General features: G+C 46.6%; 1 protein-coding gene and 1 long non-coding RNA gene across 4 annotated transcripts in view; one reads left to right on the top strand and one right to left on the bottom strand.

Moving 5' to 3' along the window:
• Positions 1-23,205, bottom strand: part of LOC123367971 — an 84,460-nt gene that overhangs the window by 10,227 nt on the left and 51,028 nt on the right. The gene's annotated exons all lie outside the window — the stretch shown is intronic.
• KDM5B (lysine demethylase 5B) overlaps positions 1-23,205 on the top strand; it is a 197,397-nt gene that overhangs the window by 140,277 nt on the left and 33,915 nt on the right. For all 3 annotated transcript variants that reach the window (XM_045012370.1, XM_045012369.1, XM_045012371.1), the window contains 3 exons: positions 349-487; positions 4,799-4,978; positions 6,211-6,369. In XM_045012370.1, coding sequence (XP_044868305.1) covers positions 349-487; positions 4,799-4,978; positions 6,211-6,369 — 478 coding nt within the window. The remainder of the gene's footprint in view (positions 1-348; positions 488-4,798; positions 4,979-6,210; positions 6,370-23,205) is intronic.

Genomic DNA, 23,205 nt, shown 5'->3' with positions numbered 1-23,205 from the left:
TAAATCAAAATGTTAGCACTCCTAAATGTCATTGCAGTAATGACTTACTTGATAGCCAGTAATTAGGTATTGTGCCATACATTATTGTTGTTAAAACTCTAGTCATATTACCAAGACCTAAATTCACCGGTAGTTTTGGGCATACCTTCCTCCCTTTGAAACAGCTCCTTGAACAGCATAGGTTTTTAGTGGTAAGAATGCAGTCTCATTGTGTGTGGGTGGGTGGGGTCCCTCATGCAGTTCAATTTGTTTTGTAGTTTGAGATTTCTTACCAGCCTTTGAATAACAAAGCTAAAATGAACTACTTTGTATCACATTTTGAGTAGGCTGTGTGTATCATTTACACAGACCACGACAATCAGTAAGCAGTCTTGCGGCAGCAGTCAAGGAGATAGAGGAGATTCCTGCCTATCTCCCAAATGGTATTGCTCTGAAAGATGCTGTACAGAAGGCCAAAGATTGGCTACAGGAAGTGGAGACACTGCAGGTAGGTAAATTGTTCCTGTTTGTTATTCATTTCGGAATATTCATAGATTGATGGCAGTGTGTCACTTCACTGACTTTTGCATATGCTAGAAGTATGTGCTTCAATCTTCTTTGAAATTAAGCATGCTGGTTTTGTAACAGTTACTGCCTTAAAACAACTGGTTAAATTATGGACTGATGAATGCTTTAATTTTGACTTGTATCTCAGGCAGCAGTGGACCTTATGTATATTACTTGAATCTGGAATTAATTTACTGCAATGAATATATAATGAGCTGTTGGTAGATAAATAGTGCAAAACATTCCCTGATATATGTCTCTCACAGCCACCAGTTAACAATTATGACACAATATTTTAACACTACTATAGTTTTTGTACCATTATCTAGCCACAAAAAAGCCTTGCTGGTAAAAGCCACGTTGCTAAGACTATTTTATTTCTAGCTTACTCTGGTCATTATTTTAATGTTAGGGATTGCCTGTTATTTTCAGAGATTGTCTGATGACTATTTAAAACAGCATCGTTATACTGTATCTGTGTAGGTTTTTGCTTATGGCCCAATTATTAAGATAACATCCTAGTTATAATGCATATTATATATTTACATGCCCAGTGACATCAGAATTCTCACGTGAACTAATTTTGAAATTACTGTGATGATAATAGATAACATGAGCAGCTGTTCATGTCAGATAAAAAGGGAGGGTAAAAAAAAACCCAACATTTTACAGTCCTTTACTCATTTCTAGCACTCTTAATATTCCCATTTGTATAGAGAAGGCTTCTCTGACTGGACCCATTTATACATGTATCAGTTAAACATTCTGAAAACAAGTCTGATGGACTATGTGATAGGAATGAGTCTGGCCCTCGAGAGCCTTGTCTGCACTGGAGCTCCCAGAAGTGCTACCAGTGAGCATTTATGGTAAATGTCCCTAGTGTAGAAATGATATATGAATGGCTTTCCTCTTACGTATTTTATTTTGCATTCACTGTTGAAGTCATGATAGGAATTGGCTGAAACTTCTGTCCTATGAGAAGTAATATTTTACTTTGTTGATTTTTTGGTCCATTCTCGATGGCTGTCATTTCTTTATACTCTGTGTTTAAAGGAATTGATTGATTTGTGAGTACACTGATAGTGAGCTTCCCAAGCAAGTTGAAAGTATGCAATGTGCTGACAGACCAGAATTTTGGGCTTTTCACCTTAGCCGATATCCTACTATGTGATACATTATCATAATAGGCAAAAATTGCTCCACACAAGAGAAGCATGGCTGTTGGAACTACATTCTGTCTTCTTTGGCTTAAATGATGTGGCTGAACAACTTGCACAGTGGTGAACTGATTAATATCATGTGTTCTGGTTGTTTATTCCTTAAGACTATTCAGAAATTGCAGCTAGTGCGGAATGTAGTAGTTGCCTATTGTAGATTCATAGTTTTTTAAGGCCAGAAGAGACTATGGTGATCATCTAGTCGCATCTTCAGTAAAACACAGACAATAGAATTTCATCCATTTAACTCCTGTGGTAGAGGGAATTATTTTTCCCTACTGTACTTCTTTATGTACTGTGGTTAAACTAAAACATATCATTTAGACAACCAATCTCAGTTTAAAGACCTAAAGCAACAGTGAACTAACCACTTCACACGGGAAACTTTTATTATTTTCAGTGTTAAGAATGTGTATCTTGTTTCCATATTGAATTTTTCTGACTTCAAATTTCAAGTGTTGGATCTTGCTATGCTGTCATCTTCTAAACTTAAAGGGCCTCCTAATATCAGAAACCTTCTTCCACGTGTATATACTTAGAAACTCTCTTCAGTTTTTCAACATGCTTTTTAAAGTGTATACAAGGGATATGTTCTCTTTAAGGGAAAGGATGGTTCAGGGGTTAAGGCAGTAGCCTGGCTCTTAAACCAGGGTTCAGTTCCCTACTCTGCCACAGACCTTCCTATGTCACTGGGCAAGTCGTGATTTTTTTTTTGTTTTTTTAAAGGGTGCAAGAGATCTAGATGCCCAAATTCTGTTGACTTCCCCTGGGAGTTGAACACCTAACTTTCTTAGGTCCCTTTGAAAATTTTGGCCTTAATTTCTCTGTGGGCCTTTGTTCTTCTGTAAGATACAGGTAACACCACTTCCCAGCCTCAAAAGGTGTTGTGGGGATAACTACATTAAAGATTCTGAGAAGCTCAGCTTCTCCAATAATGCGGGTTAGATAAGTACCTAACAGCTAGATTTAGTAGTTAAAATTGTGGCAAAACTGTTGCTAAAAGCCAAATTTTGCATTGTCCATACAATTTTACATCTAAAGTCACATCAGCCTGTAAATTGGAAGATGATCTTGAGTTTGGGGAAAATTGAAGATCGTCTGATAAAGTAGTACACCAAGATTCAGGAACTCAAAAACTGAGCTGTTTTCAAAGTTACAAAATCCTTCTAACATTTTTTTGCACATAGGATAAAACAGAGATAGGAAGCACAAGAAACCTATATCACTGGACAACCCTCGCTGAGCTTAGTGCATGGTAATGAAAACATCTAACATGTGAAATATAATAATTTATTAGACCTTGTTTTTTAGAATTACAGACTGGAATTAACGTACTACTGGCACGCTACACAGACTCCTGTGCTCTCTCCTCTTCCCCATTGTACCTTTGAATTGTGTGGTATTCTGTTAGCAAAATAAGAGTGCTGCTTCATTTCACTTTTAATGTTTTAAATTATGGACCACCTTCTTCATACCATGTACTAGATCTCAGAGGTAGGGTGGTGCAATGATAGGTATGAGCAAAAAAAGTGGTAGAGGGCTTTAGCAGCTGTTCAAAATAGCTCAGCTTTTAGGATGTGCTGTCTTGGGAACTTTTTTTTTTCAGATGACTTCAGATTTTCTCTACGAACTCTACCCTGACCTGACCACTAATTTTCAGTCCACTATACTTTTCTTAGGGATTTTAAAGAGGCTGAAAAATTTACCTTTTAACAGAAACTATGAAAAGAGTGTGCGTTTCCTGGGTTTTGTAAGTTTATGTTTTGTTTATTCTTACAACACTAACTTTTTTTGGAGATATGTAGAGACACCTTAACTGAACACTTGCTGGTTTTCTAATGTTTAAGTTGGGGGCTTGGACGTTCCACACTCTGAAGGGTATGAAGAGAAGGCCCTGTCGGAGAAAAACTTAGTTCTCACTTTCTGGTTGGGTGCAGCAGAGTCGGATACTTTATTTTCTCTTTACAATTGTATAGGGGGAGGGAGTGCCCTAGGACACAGGGTTGTCCCAGTCCCAGGCAAGTCTCTCTACAGGTAAACAATTACAGTAAACATTTATACTTTTTGTTGCATACAATAATAAGCAACAGCTGCATTTTGTTTATACATAGGCCATCTTGATATCTTATTTTTCTCACTTCTATTTAGACGCCAGTCTACGTTCCTCATTATCGACACAAGGTCGCAACAACTTCTCACACAGTTCTTTCCCACTCGCTTCTACAAATCTCGTGTTATTAGGGTTACAGCTAGCCTAACTCTTGCTAACAGAGACTGTCATGCATTGAAATCCCTGTCAGTTCTTTCTCTACTTCCACAGCCCTGTTGAGTGGCAGCACCCTTAATTTCAGCTCTTTCTCTATTTCTAAAAATATATTTGATTGAATCACTTTACAACAAACATTGTTTCCTATAGCAGTACATAGTATCAGTGCTATGCAATCTTTTGTCAGTTGAGTTTTGGATGAAATTTAAGGTGTTTGTAACCTGTAGAGTCCTAAATGGTTTGAATTCTGCCTGTTTCAGAAATCACCTCTCCTTTATGTGATTCTGCCATGCTTCCAATTGATGGAGCTACTTGATCTGTAGCTCTCTAATTAAATGAACAGGGGCTGCTTTTAAGGGGAGCTCTGCTTTGGAATGTTACTCTGCTATGATGTGCATAAACTGGTTTTGATGTACCTTCAGGGCATGCTACAAAATTTCATTTGCTTTACAGCAGAGAGGGATGCATGGTGGTGTGGGTGCTAGACTCCCCCAGCTGAAAGCTCCTTTTTGGCCTGGAGTTATTTTGTAGTTGTCCTTTTTTTTAATGCTTTCAGTTTGAAAATGTACTTTATTATCAGGGCATTTAAAAACATAGATAACAAACTGGTGCCAAAAATTGAAAAAAAAATCATAACTAAGACTGTTCTCAGTAGGTGAATAAAGTGCCTAGATTCTGTTTTACAAAATCTCACTCCAGTTGATTCAAATGTCTTTGCTCTGTTTTTGTCTTGTACAAATCAAGCATGTCTTAATTTCTAATTCATTAGGCTGGAGGACGTGTGCCTGTGCTAGACACGCTTGTGGAACTTGTGGCAAGAGGTCGCTCTATCCCGGTACATCTAGACTACCTGCCAAGGCTAGAGTCTTTAGTGGCAGATGTTCAAGCTTGGAAGGAGTGTGCAGCCAATACATTTCTGACAGAGAACTCCTCTTACTCACTTCTAGAGGTAAGAACTCTAAACTGTAACCACACATGTGCACAGAAAGAACAGGAGTACTTGTGCCACCTTAGGGAACACCCGATTGCTCTGCCGTCGACTCCTGTACTCCACCGCGGCAAGAGGCGGAAGCGGGGTTGACGGGGGAGCGGCAGCAGTCAACCCCATGCCGTGAGGACACAAGGTAAGTTGACTTAAGATACGTTGACTTCAGCTACGCTGTTCTCATAGCTGAAGTTGCGTATCTTAGGTCGATCATCTCCCTCCCCTCCCCCCCCCCCGAGAGTAGACCAGGCCTTAGAGACTAACAAATTTATTTGGGCATAAGCGTTCATGGGCTACAGCCCACTTCATCAGATGCATAGAATGGAACATCTAGTAAGAAATATATATACATACAGAGAACATGAAAAGGTGGAAGTAGCCATACCAACTGTAACAGGCTAATTACTAAAGATGAGGTGGTATCAGCAGGAGAAAAAAAACTTTTATAGTGATAATCAAGATGGTCCATTTTAGACAGGTGTGAGGATACTTAACATGGGGAAATAGATTCAATATGTGTAATGCGCAGAGTTCGTGTCTAAGTAGTCACCTCTCTGCTGTAGGTATTAATCCCATAAAAAGCTGAAATTGGCATTAATATTTTATTAAATGTTTTTGCAAAAGGTTTTAGAGGCATTGTGCATATTGTAAGTTTACTGCATACTTCTCTTCAGCCTGGAGGAGGCTTGTTTTATATTTTCCTTAACTAACTAAACTAGAAACGAAGACTAACTGTGCAGACAAACTTCCCATATCAAATTCTTAAGTACAGTGTGAGCAGAGAGGTTCATGTGACACTGCTCGTTAGCCTGGATATGAATCTAAACCGTTGCAGCAACTGGAAACATTCCTAACCTTTTCCCAGACCCTAGTTTATAAACTGGAGGGGCAGCCTTGGAGTCTTACAGTGTGGCCAGGAGCTGACTGCTAAAGTCAAGAGGGAATAATGCGTGCTGCGGCAGGGTCTCTATGGACCTCCACTCCATATTAAAGATGAATTTGGCTGCGGTCTCATCCATTTCAGTAAATGGGATTCAGTCCTCTGGATACTGTTTTCCCCCCAACATAACCTTTGCTTAGTCAAAGTTTTAGGGTACTTCTGTTCTAAATGGACTTATGAGTGCATAGCCATGTGTTATGCCAGGATAAATGTACTGAGAAATGCTCCACATAGTTGTGCTTTTGCTGTTTCTTAGGTCTTGTCCCCCAGATGTGATATTGGAACATTGGGTCTTAAAAGGAAACAGAAGAAATTAAAGGAGCCAGTGCCAAATGGAAAGAAGAGAGGGACCAGGCTGGAGAGTCTTTGTGATCTGGAAAGAGCTCTGTGTGAGAGTAAGGAGACAGCCTCTGCGGTATGTATTAAGCTTTGAAATACAGGCTCATCTTAAGGTTTTTTCCCCATTTGATTTTATATCCTACTTGCATCCCTAGTATCTTCCTGCTGCCCAGCTTCTCTCCCAGCTCTCCACAAGAGGGGTGCAGAATTCTGAGGAGTCTTGTGTTGCTAAGTCTTGCCCCCTCTTCAGTTCTGCCTCTGGCGATGGCAGAAGTAGTCAATTTGGCTTTTTCTCACTAGTTTGTTTTTATATATTTTAGATTTTATTTCTTTATTTGGGCAATAGCACTCTCATTCAATTTATATCTCCTCTCTCCAGCCTGGGAATCACCAAGGTACTGAGGTTCCAGCCCTCTGGTGCAGCGTCTCTCTACAGGGCTTTGTCTTCCTACTCTTTCCCTCACCCCTGACCCAGCACACACATATGCAGAGTTGCTCTGCATGTTTCTGTCAAAGCCCAAGAGGTGCTAGATTTGTGAGGTTGCCTTTCAGAAGCTTCTGAGGGCAGTCTCTGCTCTGCTTACTACTAGCCAGATGACCTTCCCTGTGCCAGGGCATGAAGCTCTGAGTCAGACCAACACATCAGGGCCTTAGGATTTCTCCTTCCACTGTGGAAAAGCTCAACCAAGAGTTGCAAGTTTCCTCCCGAAAGGATTCCCACTCCTGTTCATATCAGAGATGCTCTCCAAATTCAAGGTTGCTTCTTTTATGAAGCTCTGTTTCCGGTTCAGAAGAGGAATTGGTTTGTGGGCTCCGAAGTAGGGGCACAGCAGCTCAGCCAGAGAAACCGGTTCTAAGTCTGAGGTAGAAAAGGGTTTCTCTCCAACCTTCACAGCTGGGACTCCATGTCAAAGTGCAAGGAGTGCTTTGGGTAATCTATGCCCAGCCAAGAAGCACATAACATCTCCATTTCTCATGCATCATTGGAGTGCAGTAAGTGAGAAATCCCTATCTATGTACAAAATGCCACTTGATTTACTGAACAAAGCCCAAGTTACTAGGTCTTTCAGCTTTCCTTTCAAACTTCCAAGCCCCCATTGGACTCTTCACATAATCTGGATTTGCTCCAATGCCTATCCTTGGGTGGGTGAATTCCAGATAAATTACATTGAAGCACAGGGACCCCTCCCTCTTGGGACAGGGAGATGGGGTGGGGACTTTGTCCCAGGCAGGGTCCCGGTCTCTGGCCTATGCCTGTTAGTGATCTACATGAGTTGTGTAAGATGCCTCGGGGAATCCCACATAAAGGAGCGCTGTCACATCTGTAAGAACTTTAATTCTCAGACACAGAGAGAGCACGACATATGTCTCAGGGCCCTCCTGATGCAAAGGACCCTGTTTGGGCCTTACAGACACTCCAGGCCTACAAAAGGGCTCAGGCCTGCAAAAGGGCATCAGCTTTGATGGCACCTGGCTAGAGGCATCAACCTCTCCTCTATCTTTGAGAAACTGTTTTACCTGCTCCCCAGATTTGTCTCATCCTTCAGTCATGATTTCAGCTTTTGTTCATAACTTTACATATAATATTGCTACATACATTTCACCATGATATTGAGCAGCAAGGTATTATTTTTCAAATGATACCTTACAAGGCATATTTTGTATGAAGATTATTACAGTGATGTGTAGAGTGTGAATACAGGGTTGCAGTCTATCACAGTTCTGGCTGTGTCTGCTCTGAAGAAAAAAAGGTGAGGGAGAAGATGGCCACCATAAGCATTGCTTGGTTGCATATGTTAGCTTTCCATCTATGGTTCTGAATCTGAAACTTAAGTAAGTTCTGGGTACCACTTCAAATTCTAGGGGTATGGCTCTAAGTCATCATCCATTCCCATTTGGGGCCCTCCTGGACCTGAAAAGGACTTTTACTGTGGTGGCTGATGGTCTGTTTCTGAGAACTCCTTGGATCTGAGTGAGGGACTGATGTGGGTGAGAGAGACAAAGGCATGATCAGCTCCTAGATCTGCATCCCCTTCACCTCAAAAGGGAAGAGTCTCCAGGTCCATCTTTGCCTCCTCCGAAGACTGTTACAGGATCACCTGACAGATTGTTTTTACATTTTATGTCTGTTCATCCTCCACTGTCATTGCTGTCTCCAGTGAGGTTAACAATGGATCTGAGGTTGGCTCCTCAGTTATAGGAGGATAGAAAAAGAGTTGAGACCTGAACCATCAAAACTTGTGCCACCTAAATCTGCCTTTCCTCAGTCTTTTGGACAGTTGGGCTCTCTTTCTACAGATATGTTTCTGGGATATGTTTCCCAACTATTGGCGATCAGTCCTGGACTCCATGGCTTTATTGGGTTGTGAGGAGACAGAGGGACCCCAACAAAAAGCAAACCCAAATTAATACTGGGTCCTCACCAGTCCTCCCATAGAGCATCCCTGCCTTATCCTTTGTGCTTAGTTTCCAAACAGTCGCTTTACCTTTCCCTTACTCAATCCTTGGGGTCTAACTGCTCCTCCCCAGTGGATGCTCCAGCTAGCAGGCCCATCTCTCCACAACCCTGCTGGCAGAGCTCCATCCTTCTTCAGGGCCAGTCAGCCCTGAACTGAACCAGGCTTGGCACTGGCTGCAGGTATAGCAGGACTGGGCTAGATGGGCTCATAAGCTTTCCCTTAACCCCTTCTCTACTCGTATATGGCCTCCCTACCCCATCACATATGGGTGGCCAATGCAATTTTTCCCCGGACTCAGGCATGAGGGTGATCTGGCGATTTGGTCAGATCTAAGGTGGTAATGTACTCCACCTCACCTAGGTGATCCAGAAATTTATCAATGTGTGGCATAGGGTATGCATTAAATTTTGACACAGCATTGACTTTCTTGAAATCTAGTCAAAAACACATGCTCCCATCAGGGTTATGGACTAGCACCATTGGTAGAGCCATGATCTGCAAACATGGTCTGTGAATATTCGCATCCACGGATGCTGATATCTGCAGATTTGCAGGGCTCTAACTATTGGGTTTCTCCAGTCACTAAACAACTCCTTTATTACTCCCAACTCTAACACTGACTGAAGCTCTAGCTTCATGGTTACTCTCATTTTTTAGGGAAGGGGATGGGGATCGTGGATTTTCGCAGACCAGGTGTCTCGATTTGGTCTGGATATGATGGGGAAATTAGATGGGTTTGCCTGGGCAGCAAAGGGAATACTGTGGAGAAATCAATGACCAATTGCTATGCCTGGACCCTGTGTTCTGGAGTGAGGTTGCTATTTGGAAGTCAGTCCATACCTTTACTAAACATTATGTTTTGAATTTTGTTTCAAGAGTAGATGCTAGATTTGGTAGAGCAGTGCTTTAATCATTGATTATTAGGACTCTATTCCCTTCTCCTGAGTTTTCACAACTGTTTGCCAAACTATTCATATGCGTGAATTTGCAGAACCACTCGAAGAAATGAAGGTTCCATACTTGTAACTGGAGTTCTTCTACATGACTCTGCATCTTTAGACTTCCCACCCACCTTCCCCATTTTCTCAGAGTTCTGTTATGGTTTCTCTGGGTTAGCAGTGGAAAGAACTGAGGTGTTAGAGGGCACAGCACCCCCTTATATAGCATTGCCTTCAGAACATTTGGAAATGATGAGGAGAGAGGCTGAAGGAGTCACACGTGCACTCTAATGGGTACTGCTTGGAGAAAGTTCTACTGATGGGCTGCACTGGGTGCCATGTTACCCATAAATGTGAAATATAGAATCATAGAATATCAGGGTTGGAAGGGATCTCAGGAGGACATCTAGTCCATTCTCCTGCTCAAAGCAGGACCAATCCCCAACTAAATCATCCCAGCCAGGGCTTTGTCAAGCCCGACCTTAAAAACCTTTAAGGAAGGAGATTCCACCACCTCCCTAGGTAACCCATTCCAGTGCTTCATCACCCTCCTAGTGAAAAAGTTTTTCCTAATATTCGACCTAAACCTCCCCCACTGCAACTTGAGACCATTACTCCTTGTGAGAGCCTGAGAGGCTTGCTTCTGTAGTGAGTGTTCCAAAGGTTTGGAACAAGAACAGGGTTGACTTTCAGCATAGTTTCGGGACTCATCCATCTGCTAAGGGACATCAGAATATGGTCTGGATCTGACATCTGATTCTCCACCACTTCTGGTGAGCAGTTCCATGTCTTGAACAGGAACTTCCAGAAATGCCTTGTATGGACTCTCACCGCAGGGATGCATGGCACTATCAATCCCAGCTGCTGGAAATACTGGGCAATAGATAAATGCTGCTGAGAAGCAACTGCTGTTATGAAGTTTTTGATTTTCATAAAGCTTTTCTGTGATGGGAATATTTTAACCAGAACCGTTTTTGATTTTCATAAAGCTTTTCTGTGATGGGAATATTTTAACCAGAACCATGAGAATTTCAGTCTCAATGTGAGCAGTTCTGTAGGACTGGTGGTTCAGAGAGCTCTTCTTGATGTTCAATACAGAACACAGTGAATTACTGACAGGGTCTGGTGAATTTTGGTAATATCTGTTTTAATCTGAGCTGTGCTCATACAACCAGTGGATATAGTGTACTTAGATTTTCAGAAAGCCTTTGAGAAGATCCTTCACCAAAGGCTCTTAAGCAAAGTAAGCTGTCATGAGATAAGAGGGAAGGTCCTATCATGGATTGGTAACTGGTTAAAAGATAGGAAACAAAGGGTAGGAATTTAGGGTTAGGGTCAGTTTTCAGAACGGAGAGAAATAAATAGTGGTGTCTCCCAGGGGTTTGTACTGGGACCAATCCTATTCAACATATTCATAGATGACCTGGAAAAAGAGGTAAACAGAGAGGGCAAAATTTGCAGATGATACAAAACTACTCAAGATAGTTAAGTCCCAGGCAGACTGCGAAGAGCTACAAAAGAATTGCTCAAAACTGGGTGACTGAGCAACAAAATGGCAGATGAAATTCAATGTTGATAAATGCAAAGTAATGCACCTTGGGCAACATAATCATAGAATATCAGGGTTGTAAGGGACCTCAGAAGATCTAGTCCAACCCCCTGCTCAAAGCAGGATCAATCCCCAACTAAATCATCCCAGCCAGGGCTTTGTCAAGCCTGACCGTAAAAACCTCTAAGGAAGGAGATTCCACCACCTCCCTAGAGAACCCATTCCAGTGCTTCACCACCCTCCTAGTGAAAAAGTTTTTCCTAATATCCAACCTAAACTTCCCCTACTGCAACTTGAGACCATTAATCCTTATTCTGTCATCAGGTACCACTGAGAATAGTCTAGATCCATCCTCTTTGAAACCACCTTTCAGGTAGTTAAAAGCAGCTATCAAATCCCCCCTCATTCTTCTCTTCTGCAGACTAAATAATCCCAGCACCCTCAGCCTCATCTCATAAGTCATGTGCTCCAGCCCGCCTAATCACTTTTGTTGCCCTCTGCTGGACTCTCTCCAATTAGTTCACATCCTTCTTGTAGTGTGGGGCCCAAAACTGGACACAGTACTCCAGATGAAGTCTCACCAATGCCAAATAGAGGGGAATGTTCACGTCCCTCCATCTGTTGGCAATGCTCCTACTTATACAGCCCAAAATGCTGTTAGCCTTCCTGGCAACAAGGGCACACTGACTCATATCCAGCTTCTCGTCCACTGTAACCTGTAGGTCCTTTTCTGCAGAACTGCTGCCTAGCCCCTCGGTCCCTAGTCTGTAGCAGTGCATGGAATTCTTCCGTCCTAAGTGCAGGACTCTGCAGTTGTTCTTATTGAACCTGATCAGATTTCTTTTGGTCCAATCCTCTAATTTGTCTAGGTCCATCTGTATCCTGTCCCTACCCTCCAATGTATCTACCATTCCTCCCAGTTTAGTGTCATCTGCAAACTTGCTGAAGGTGCAATCCATGGCATCCTCCAGATCATAACGAAGATATGGAACAGAACTGGCCCCAGGACCGACCCTTGGGGCACTCCGCTTGATACTGGCTGCCAACTAGAGATGGAGCCATTGATCACTATCCATTGAGCCCGACGATCTAGCCAGCTTTCTATCCACTATGACAAAGTTCCTCCTCTACCTTGGTGGGTCCTGCACTTATTGGTGGATTTGCTCACCTCACAGATTCACCCTGCGGGTCGGGAAACAGCCCAGAGACCTTCCCCTCTGATAGAAGCCACAGTCCAGGTCAATTCCTCCTGTGTTTGATCAGGAGTTGGGAGGTTTGGGGGGAACCCAGGCCCACTCTCTACTCCGGGTTCCAGCCCAGGGCCCTGTAGACTGCAACTGTCTAGAGTGCCTCCTGGTACAGTTGTGCGACAGCTACAACTCCCTGGGCTACTTCCCCATGACCTCCTCCTAACACCACCTTTGTCCTCACGACCAGACCTTCCTCCTGATGTCTGATAACGCTTGTACTTCTCAGTCCTCCAGCACTATGCCTACTCACTCTCAGCTTCTTGCACATTTCTTGCTCCCAGTTCCTCGCATGCACTTCCTCTCCTCTGGCTCCCTCTGGCATGACTGGAGTGAGCCCTTTTATAGCATCAGAGGGACCTTAATTAGAGTTCGGTGCTTAACAGCCTCACCTGACTCTTAGCAGGTTAATTGGAGTCAGGTGTTCTCATTAGCCTGGAGCAGCCCCTGCTCTGGTCACTCAGGGAACAGTGGCCAGTATATCTCCCTTCTACTACTCTGCTGTTCCCAACCGGCCTGGGTCTATCACACCACTTTATAATCCATTCATTCAGCCCATACTTCTTTAACTTGCTGGAAAGAATACTGTGGGAGACGGTATCAAAAGCTTTTCTAAAGTCAAGGAATAACATGTCCACTGCTTTCCCCTCATCCACAGACCCAGTTATCTCATCATAGAAGGCAATTAGGTTAGTCAGGCATGACTTTCCCTTGGTGAATCCATGCTGACTGTTCCTGATCACTTTCCTCTCCTCCAAGTGCTTCAGAATTGATTCCTTGAGGACCTGCTCCATGATTTTTCCAGGGACTGAGGTGAGGCTGACTGGCCTGTAGTTCCCTGGATCCTCCTCCTTCCCTTTTTTAAAGATAGGCACCACCTTAGCCTTTTTTCAGTTATCCGAGACCTCCCCCAATCACCATGAGTTTTCAAAGATAATGGCCAATGGCTCTGCAGTCACATCCACCCAATGATGAGCTGCCAAAATCTTAACAACCGGTTCCCTATAAATAGTTCTGATTTAAGGGGGCGGGAAGTGGGAGAGGGGGCCGGGACGGGGGGACACATACTCGTGGGGCCGGGGGCCTCTCCAGGACCCGGGGCAAATTGCCCCTCCGCGGCCCTGGAGCTCGCAGACACCCCTCCCCCTTACCTTGCCAGCAGCTCAAAGCAACAGGACGACTCAGGAGCTCAGCTGAGCTGCCCAGCTGCTGGCCACGCTGCAGCTCTGCGGGGAAGGGAGACATCTTCATGGGGCCAGGGGCCCGGGGCAAATTGCCCCACTTCCCCCCCCCCCCGCGGCCCCGGAGCTTGCAGGCCCCCCCCTTACCTTGCCGGCAGCCCAAAGCTCAGCTGAGCTGCCCAGCTGCTGGACATGCTGCGGCGCTGCAGGGTGGGGGAAGCGGGGGAGAGCCCAGGGGAGACATCCTCGTGGGGCCAGGGGCCCCTGCAAGGCCTGGCCCTGGGGCAAATTGCCCCACTTGCTCTCCCACCGGGCGGCCCTGGAGCTCGCAGCGCCCCCGCCCCTTTGCCAGCCGCTCAAAGCAGCAGGAGGACCCTGGAGCTCAGCTGAGCTGCCCAGCTGCCAGCGGCTGGCCACACCGTGGCTTTGCAGGGGAGGGACTGGGGGGAGACATCCTTGTGGGGCCGGGGCCCCTTCAGGGCCCGGGGCAAATTGCCCCCTGGGCAGCCTTGGAGCTTGCAGCCCCCCCTTACCTTGGCGGCCGCTCAAAGCAGCAGGACGAAGTTGGAGCTCAGCTGAGCTGCCCAGCTGGTGGTGGCTGACCACACTGCGGCTCTGCGGGGGGGAGCAGGGAATCCTGGGAGCTCAGGTGGGGGACAGGACGGTCCCGTGGGCCACATCCGGCCCGTGGACCAGAGTCGTTCTCCTACCTGCCTGGCTCTTTAACAGACGGTTCTCCATCAGCGTCTAATTTTAGCAACTTGTTCTAGTGAACCGGTGCGAACCGGCTGCAGCTCACCACTGCATCCACCAGTTCCTTTAGCACCTTCAGATGCAGTGCATCCGGCCCCATGGACTTGTGCTCGTCCAGCTTTTCTAAATAGTCCTGAACCACTTCTTTCTCCACAGAGGGCTGGTCACCTCTTCCCCATACTGTGCTGCCCAGTGCAGTAGTCTGGGAGCTGACCTTGTTCGTGAAGACAGAGGAAAAATCATTGAGTACATGAGCTTTTTCCACATCCTCTGTCACTAGGTTGCCTCCCTCATTCATTAAGGGGCCCACACTTTCCTTGACTTTCTTCTTGTTGCTAACATACCTGTAGAAACCCTTCTTCATACTCTTAACATTCCTTGCTAGCTGCAACTCAGTGTGATTTGGCCTTCCTGATTTCACTCCTGTATGCCTGAGCAATATTTTTATACTCCTCCCTGGTCATTTGTCCAGTCTTCCACTTCTTGTAAGCTTCTTTTTTATGTGGAAGATCAGCAAGGATTTCACTGTTAAGCCAAGCTGGTTGCCTGCCATATTTACTATTCTTTCTATTTATTTACTATTCTTTGTTGTTGTTGTTTTTGTTTTTTATCAGGGGGTATTTTTGGCCTTAAGCTTAAAGACGTTTAGAGCATGTTAAGTATATCTAGCGCCCCACTCTCCCATTCCCCCTCTAAACTCCTTTGCAAAACTCCTTTGTTCGCTGCTCCTGTTCACTAACCTGCTCATTTATCTTGTCAAGTTTCATTTCTGGCACAAGGAAGCTAGAATCCCAGTTATTCTAGAGCTTCTCCAGGGTGGTTTGGACAGCCTTGCAATAATGCATCATAGCAAGACACGTGTTAACCCTCAGCAGTGTTCTTTATGCAGTGTTCTAGTTCTTTGACTGAACAACCTCAAATACCCAGATTCCTCAGACTGATCAGATAGTGCTTGTTGCAGGTTTTATCTGATCTCCCAACACTGCACCGATCTCCAGTTATCGAAGCCCTCATGGCAGCATATTTCAAAGCCGTGACATCTAACTTACCGTGTGTGTGTGTGATCCATCAAGCCCTACCTTTCTAAGAGGCATTAGCTCCAAAAGGCATGCCTCAGAATTAGTAACTGTGCAAAAACCTCACTGTACTTAGAACTCCAGAATCCTTTCTGTCCAAGATAAGCTCTCTGTTCAGTCTATGCTGCTTACTGTAGCTTTGTATTGCTAGAATAATACAAAGCAGGTGGAGTGTGATGATGAACCTGGCTCTTAATTTGCAATTGACTTACTGGGTCAGATATTCAGGATACAATGTAACTTTTTGTTTTTAAATTTAACTTTTAAAATAATATATAGGTAAGCTTCCATGATAAAGTGGGAAATTTGAAGCTTCTAGTTGAAAGGAAAGCTATTTTTTATTAAAATTGCACCATACCGCTATAGTAATGATGAGTAGAACTAAAGATTTATCAAGTTTAGGCAAAAAGAACTATGAAAAGGGGACCAAATGTTAAGGCAGGCACACAAACTTCACTGAGTGCCTGCAAACTATGCTCTGTTTTAAGACTACATACAGACAAACCAGAAGAGTAAAGAGAGGTATATTCAGAGAAAAGTATCCATATACCATATCTGCTCTTGGGTTCTTTTGAACCTTGTTTTCAGCTTTAAGTCACCTTCAGAGAAGTGAGAGTGGAATCCTTTTTATACGTAGGGCAAGGTTTTGGGGAGTAGGGGGTAAAGATTATTTTGTAAGGGTATCCAATTTTTATGAGCATTAAATTTGGAAGAATGTTTTGTCAGATTACCGTGGAGATCTTTGCTGGAGAAGTTGCTATTCTTTGAGTGGCTTTTGCACATTCCCATTCTTGGGATGTGCCAACAGTTCAGCTAAACCAGTGGAACCTTCTAGTAGCAGTGCCTAGTATAGCACCCATGCCCTCTCTCTCCTCCCTTCACTGTTCCTCAGTAAAAGAGATGTCGGGCATCAGCCGCCTTAGTTCCTTCGAGTCATAGCAGACTGACCAGGAACCTCACCAGACTCGCAACCCAGATTCACCTTTCTTGCTTCATTAGCTGTTAGTTCTTTATTTATTTTTATTTTCTTATATTTTGACTAAGGTTCTTTGCACCCTGGTGCAGATCCTTGGTTCCAATATGTCAGAAACAAAGACAATGATATCAGGGCTCAAGAGTTGCATCTTTTGCCTTGATTTTCCTACTTCCAGATGCACCTTTGGCCTGCTTGGGGCAAGATCATTGACCTTGTTTTTCCATATGCAGCACCTTCATTCCCAGGGTCAGAAAAGACCATGAGAATTGCCTTCATGCTATGCAAATGAAGGAGTCATTAACAGCTTCAGCACTGAAATGCAGGGATATGTAAGTTCTGGGAGACCACCCTCTGCTGCAACCTCCAAAGACGTTAGAAAGCCTGGCAAAATCCTGAAGCAGGTTTCAGCATCCTTGGCTGGAGCCAAACCTAAAGTGTCAGTCACTGCGAATCCACAAAGACAGGAACTGACTGAGCTTAAACACTGGGCTTTGCTGGTGTCAACTTCTGGTTAGAGAACTGATCCTTAACAGCATACCCCTAAAGCTTGAGTAATTACTGTGCCATATGCTGAAGTACAAACACATTCCTCTAAGGCCTCACCCTCAGAAGCCAGAGTCACAGCAAAGGGTAATATTGAGGACCAGAATCCTATTTTTGAATACACACCCTGCACCAGGGTCAAGGCCTTCTGTTCCATGATCAAAACATCTTCATAAGTCTGATGAGGCATCTGATGTTTCCTTGGAACCATCGCTCCCTACTTGATCCATGTTTACTGTGATGGCTCAGATTCATGGCATTAAGCCTCCGGGACATTCACATTCCAATCCGCCTTTGGCTCACAGTGTCAATCACAGCAAACAACTCGCTGGAAAACCATACTCAGGCCTGGTCTACACTACGCGTTTAAACCGGTTTAAGGAGCGTAAAACCGATTTAACGCCACACCCGTCCACACTAAGAGGCCCTTTATATCGATATAAAGGGCTCTTTAAATCGATTTCTGTACTCCTCCCTAACAAGAGGAGTAGTGCTAGTATCGGAATTACCATATCGGATTAGGGTTAGTGTGGCCGCAGATCAACGGTATTGGCCTCCGGGTGGTATCCCACAGTGTACCACTGACCGCTCTGGACAGCAATCTGAACTCGGATGCAGTGGCCAGCTAGACAGGAAAAGCCCCGCGAACTTTTGAATATTTCCTGTTTGCCCAGGGTGGAGCTCCAATCAGCACGTGTGGCAATGCAGTTAAAAATCAAAATAAAAAAAGAGCTCCAGCATGGACCATGCGGATGTGATCGCTGTAAGGGCAGGCAAATGTGTTCTATCAGCGCTCCGTTACAGAAGACGAAATTCAAAATCATTTTTAAAATTTCTCCACACAGACGCCATAGCAGGGACTCAGCGCACTGCTGCGTGACAAGCGTAACGGAAAGCCAAAGAATCAAATGGACACTCATGGAGGGAGGGAGTGGGGACTGGAGGACTCAAGCAATCCCACAGTTCCTGCAGTCTCCTAAAAGCATTTGCATTCCTGGCTGAGCTCCAAATGCTTCTAGGTTCAAACACATTGTCCGCGGTGGTTCAGGGCATAGCTCGGCAATTTACGCCACCCCGCACCCACCCCCAGAAGTGAAAGGGAAAACAATCCTCTCTTGACTCTTTTACATGTCACCCTATCTTTACTGAATGCTGCAGATAGATGCGATGCTGCAGCAGTCAACACCAATATCCTCACTCCCCACCGGCCATGGGTGGCTGATGGTACAATATGGCTGATATCCATCATCATCATCAGCCTTTTGGCACATGGGGCAGTGCAAAAGGACTGGTAACCATGCCGACTAGCATCCAGTGAGGTCAATCATGGGCGCCTGTGTAAAAAAACTCCTAATTTTTTCTGGTAGATGGTGCAGTATGGCTGGTAACCGTCTTCATCATAGCAACAGGGGGCTGAGCTCCATCAGCTCCCGCCCTTCATGTGTAAAGAAAAGATTCAATTGTCCCTGGACTAGCAGCGGGATGCTGGGCTCCTCTCCCCCACACTGCTTAATGTCCTGTCTGGAGTATCATAGCAGCTAGAGGCTGCCTTCCACTCATTTCTCACTAACAAGTAACTGTGTGTTATTCCTGCATTCTTTATTACTTCATCACACAAGTGGGGGGACACTGCTACGGTAGCCCAGGAAGGCTGGGGGAGAACGGAATCAACAGGTGGGGTTGTTGCAGGAGGACCCCCTGTGAATAGCATACAGCTCATAATTTCTGTGGGATCTGACACAGATCAGCTGTGCTCTCTGGTTCTATGATACACTGGTTCTCTAGTACACTTGCCCCATATTCTAGGAGGACTGATTCTATTTTTAGATACCAAAAAAGGAGGGATTGACTCAGGGAGTCATTCCCAAGTTTGGCTTTTGCGCCCCCGGCTGATCTCAGCCAGGGGCACTTATGACAGCAGCAGATGGTGCTGGTAACCATGATCATCTTATTGCCAATTTATGGCATGGTAGATGGTACAGTATGGCTGATAACCATCTCTGCTGTCATGCAAAAGCAAATGCATGCTGCTGTGTAGCGCTGCTGAATCGCCTCTGTCAGCGGCATCTAGTACACATAGGGTGACAGTCACAAAAGGCAAAACAGGCTCCATGATTGCCATGCTATGGCGTCTGCCAGGGCAATCCAGGGAAAAAAGGCGCGAAATGCTTGTCTGCCGTTGCTTTCCCAGAGGAAGGAGTGACTGACGACATTTACCCAGAACCACCCGCGACAATGATTTTTGCCCCATCAGGCACTGGGATCTCAACCCGGAAATTCCAAGGGGCGGGGGAGGCTGCGGGAACTATGGGATAGCTATGGAATAGCTACCCACAGTGCAACGCTCCAGAAATCGACGCTAGCCTCGGACCGTGGACGCACACCACCGATTTAATGTGTTTAGTGTGGCCGCGCGCACTCGATTTTATACAATCTGTTTTGCTAAACCGGTTTATGTAAATTCGGAATAATCCCGTAGTGTAGACGTACCCTCAGAGTAATCATCAGTGTCTCACAGTCAAGCTGGAAGGGTATGTCAAGTGGGGTCCCACAAGGATCTTTCTTGGGTCTGGTTCTATTAAGTATCTTCATAACTTACTTGGATAATGGTATAGAGCAGGGATGGGCAAACTATAGCCCGCGGGCCGGATCCGGCCCTTCAGGGCTTTGGATCCGGCCCGCGGGATTACCCCTGGTGGTGCTGCGGGCCCGGCGCTGCTCTCAGAAGCAGCCCCCGGGCCGGGAGGCAAAGGGCTCCATGTGCGCACGCAGAGCCCTCTGTTCCCCCCCCCCCCCGCAGGGGCCGCAGCACTTCCTGGAGTGGCGTGGGGACAGGGCAGGCATGCAGGCAGCCTGCCCTGGCCCTGATGTGCGCCACTGCCACCCCGGAGCCACTTTAGGTAAGCGGCACCGGGCTGGAGCTCAAACCCCTCCTGCCCCCCGCCCCCCAACTTCCTGCCCTAAGCCCTCTGCCTGTACCTCGCACCCCTCCTGCACCCAACTCCCTGCCCTGAGCCCCTTTCTGCACTCCTGTGCATTCCAACCACCTGCCCTGAGCTCCCTGCTGCACCCTGCACCCCATGCACCCCAACTCCCTGCCCTGAGCCCCATCCTGCACTCCGTACCCCTCCTGTACCCCAACCCCCTTCCCTGAGCCCCCTCTTACACTCTGCACCCCTTCTCTGCCCCAATCCCTTGTCCTGAGCCCCTTCCTCCACATCCCGCACTCCACCCCCCCTGCCCCGGCCCTGCATACAATTTCCTCACCCAGATGTGGCCCTCGCCCCAAAAAGTTTGCCCACCCCTGGTATAGAGAGTACACTTCTGAAGTTTGCAGATGATTCCAACCTTGGAGGGTTTGCAAGTACTTTGAAGGACAGAATTTGAATTCAAAATGATCTTGGCAAACTGGAGAATTAGTCTGAAATAAACAGAATGAAATTCAATAAGGACAAATGCAAAATACTGCACTTAAGATGGAATAATCAATTGCACAAATACAAAATGGGAAATGACTGCCTAAGAAGGCATACTGCAGAAAAGGACCTGGAGGGTTATAGTGGATCATAAACTAAATATGAGTCAACATTGTAATACAGTTGCAAAAAAAGGCAAACATCATTTTAGGATATACTAACAGGAGTGCTGAAGGAAAGACAGAAGTAGTAGTTTTTCCACTCTTCTCAGCACTGATAGTCTCAACTGGAGTATTGTGTCCAGTCCTGGGCACCACAGTTTAGGAAAGATGTGGACAACTTGGAGAAAACACAGAGGAAAGCAACAAAAATGATTAAAGGTCTAAAAAACATGACAAGGAAAGACTGAAAAAATTGGGTTTGTTTAGCCTGGAGAAGAACAGTTTGTGTGGGGGTGGGGGTGGGGGGGAGTAAAAGGTTGTTATAAAGAGCAGGATGATAAATTGTTCTCCTTATCAACTGAGGACAAGGCAAGAAGTCATGGGCTTAAATTGCCACAAGGGAGATTTAGGTTAGACATTAAGAATAACTTCCAAACTATATGAGTAGATAAGCATAGAACATATTACCTAGGGAGGTTATAGAATCTCCATTATGAGAGGTTATGTAAAGGTTAGACATACACAAGCCTGGTATGGTCTAGATAATACTTAGTCTTGCCTCTGTGCAGAGGACTGGACTAGATAACCCACTGAAGTCCCTTCTAGTCCTACATTTCTGTGTTTCTGTTCTGATTGCCCCAGAGTGGGTGACACAACATTGGTTCTTCTTCGAGTGATTGCTCATATCCATTCCAGTTAGGTGTGTGCGCGCCGCGTGCACTTTCGTCGGAAGACTTTTACCCTGCAACCCCAGTGGGTCGGCTGAGCGCCCCCTGGAGTGGCGCCATAACGGCACCGCATATATACCTCAGCCGACCCACCCGACCCTCAGTTCCTTCTTACCGCCCGTGTCGGTCGTTGGAACAGCGGAGTGCAGCTTGTCTGACCTCCGCTTCCCTAGCTTCCTCATAGTTTTCTCTGTAAAAAATTGTACATAGTTCTTAGCTTAGCTTAGGTTTTCTTATTTTTGATAGTTTAAAATCAGTTTAGTGTAGATAGTTAGCGGGTTCGGGGGTTAGCTGCACCCGCACCCGGGACCGGAGCGTATGCCCGGCTCCCCGGGTTTCAAGGCGTGCTCGGCCTGCCGCAGGCCTATGCCTACAGGAGATCCTCATAGCTCCTGTTTAAAGTGCTTAGGAGAGTCGCACTTATCTACTAAGTGCCCAATTTGCAAGGCTTTCAAGCCTCGCACTAAGAGGGAGAGAGACATTAGGCTGAAACAGCTCCTAATGGAGGCAGCCTTAACCCCTCCGGCCGCGGCACTGCCCGCTGCCCCGAAGGACTCTCGCAGCACCGCCACAGCGCCAGGCCACTCTGCGGTGCCACCGAAGACGCCATCGGCACTGAAACCGGCCCAAAGACGCTTTCTCTTGCCGAGGGCGAAGAAAGGAAAGGCCGCTGCCTCCACGGCACCGCCGGCTCCGAAGCCACAGAATGCGCCCTGCCTGGACCGCCCGGCACCAAAACCTGCCGCGGCACCGGTTCCTCTGCCGCAGACGCTTCTGCCGGCACCGGTGACTCCGGCCCCTGAGAGGCCGTCGAGCCCGGCACCTGTAACCTCCCCGGCTCCGGCTGCAGTTGAGATGCCACTGCCATCGACTCCTGAGACCTTCGAGGCGGCACGGGACCTCATTGCGTTGACAGAACCGGTTGTACCACCGCCCCCGGCGCCGCCGGTGCGGGCGCCCCGCTCCATGGGCAAGCCGTCCATGTTTAGGCCACCTGCTGGCACCGACTCTGTCCGGCACCGAACCCGTTCCCGTTCTCGACGCCGATCCCGCTCTCGGCGTCGATCCCGATCTGGCCGTCGATCGCACCGCCGCTCGCAGTCCCGGCACCGCTCAACCACGCGGCACCGGTCGGACTCGCGGCACCGGTCGTTCTCTCGATCTCCGACCCGTCACTCCCGGCACCGATCAAGCTCTCGGTACCGCTATGGCCGCTGCTACTCGCGGAGTCGCTCCCGGCACCGATCGTGGAGATCCCGCTTGACCTCCCAGCACCGCACTGGTCGCAGGTCCCATTCTCGCTCCTGCTCTCGGTACCGAGATGCCTCCCGGCACCGTTCACCACAAAGGCGGGAAATGAGATCTGTGGGCACTTCGGCGCAAGGCTTATCTGCTCCTCCTTGGCCCTCTCGACACGCTTCGGCCTCCTCACACGCCGACAGCTACTATGTCGATGATCACGACTCTCAGGTCCCTTCGGGAGTTTTCCGGCAATCCCATCCTGCGGACCAGGACCCAAATCAGTGGGGTTATTGGACTCCTTGGGCCTACCACCAAAGCCAAGGCCCTCCTGTGCCTCCTATGCGCACTGTATCGCATGAGCCACGCGTCCCTGAGGCTACCGTAAGCCGCCCCCCAGTTGACACTGAGGTACCATCCGGTGCAGACGAAGGGGCTCAGCCTGCCCAGGAACCTCTGGGGCAGGAACCTTTACAGGGGCCGGATGCTGACCAAGACGCCATTCTGCCCAGCACTTCTTCCTCCTCCTCTCCCCCAGATGAGGCGGTGGCAGGCTCGTCATCAGCGGGTCCCCTGCCAATTGACTTAAGGGCGCACCAAGAGCTCCTTCGCAGGGTGGCACTGCGAATGGATCTCCAGGCTGAGG

Source organism: Mauremys mutica, chromosome 4, assembly GCF_020497125.1.
Source record: "Mauremys mutica isolate MM-2020 ecotype Southern chromosome 4, ASM2049712v1, whole genome shotgun sequence".
Lineage (NCBI taxonomy): Eukaryota > Metazoa > Chordata > Testudines > Geoemydidae > Mauremys > Mauremys mutica.
This window is presented reverse-complemented; position numbering and strand designations above follow the sequence as displayed.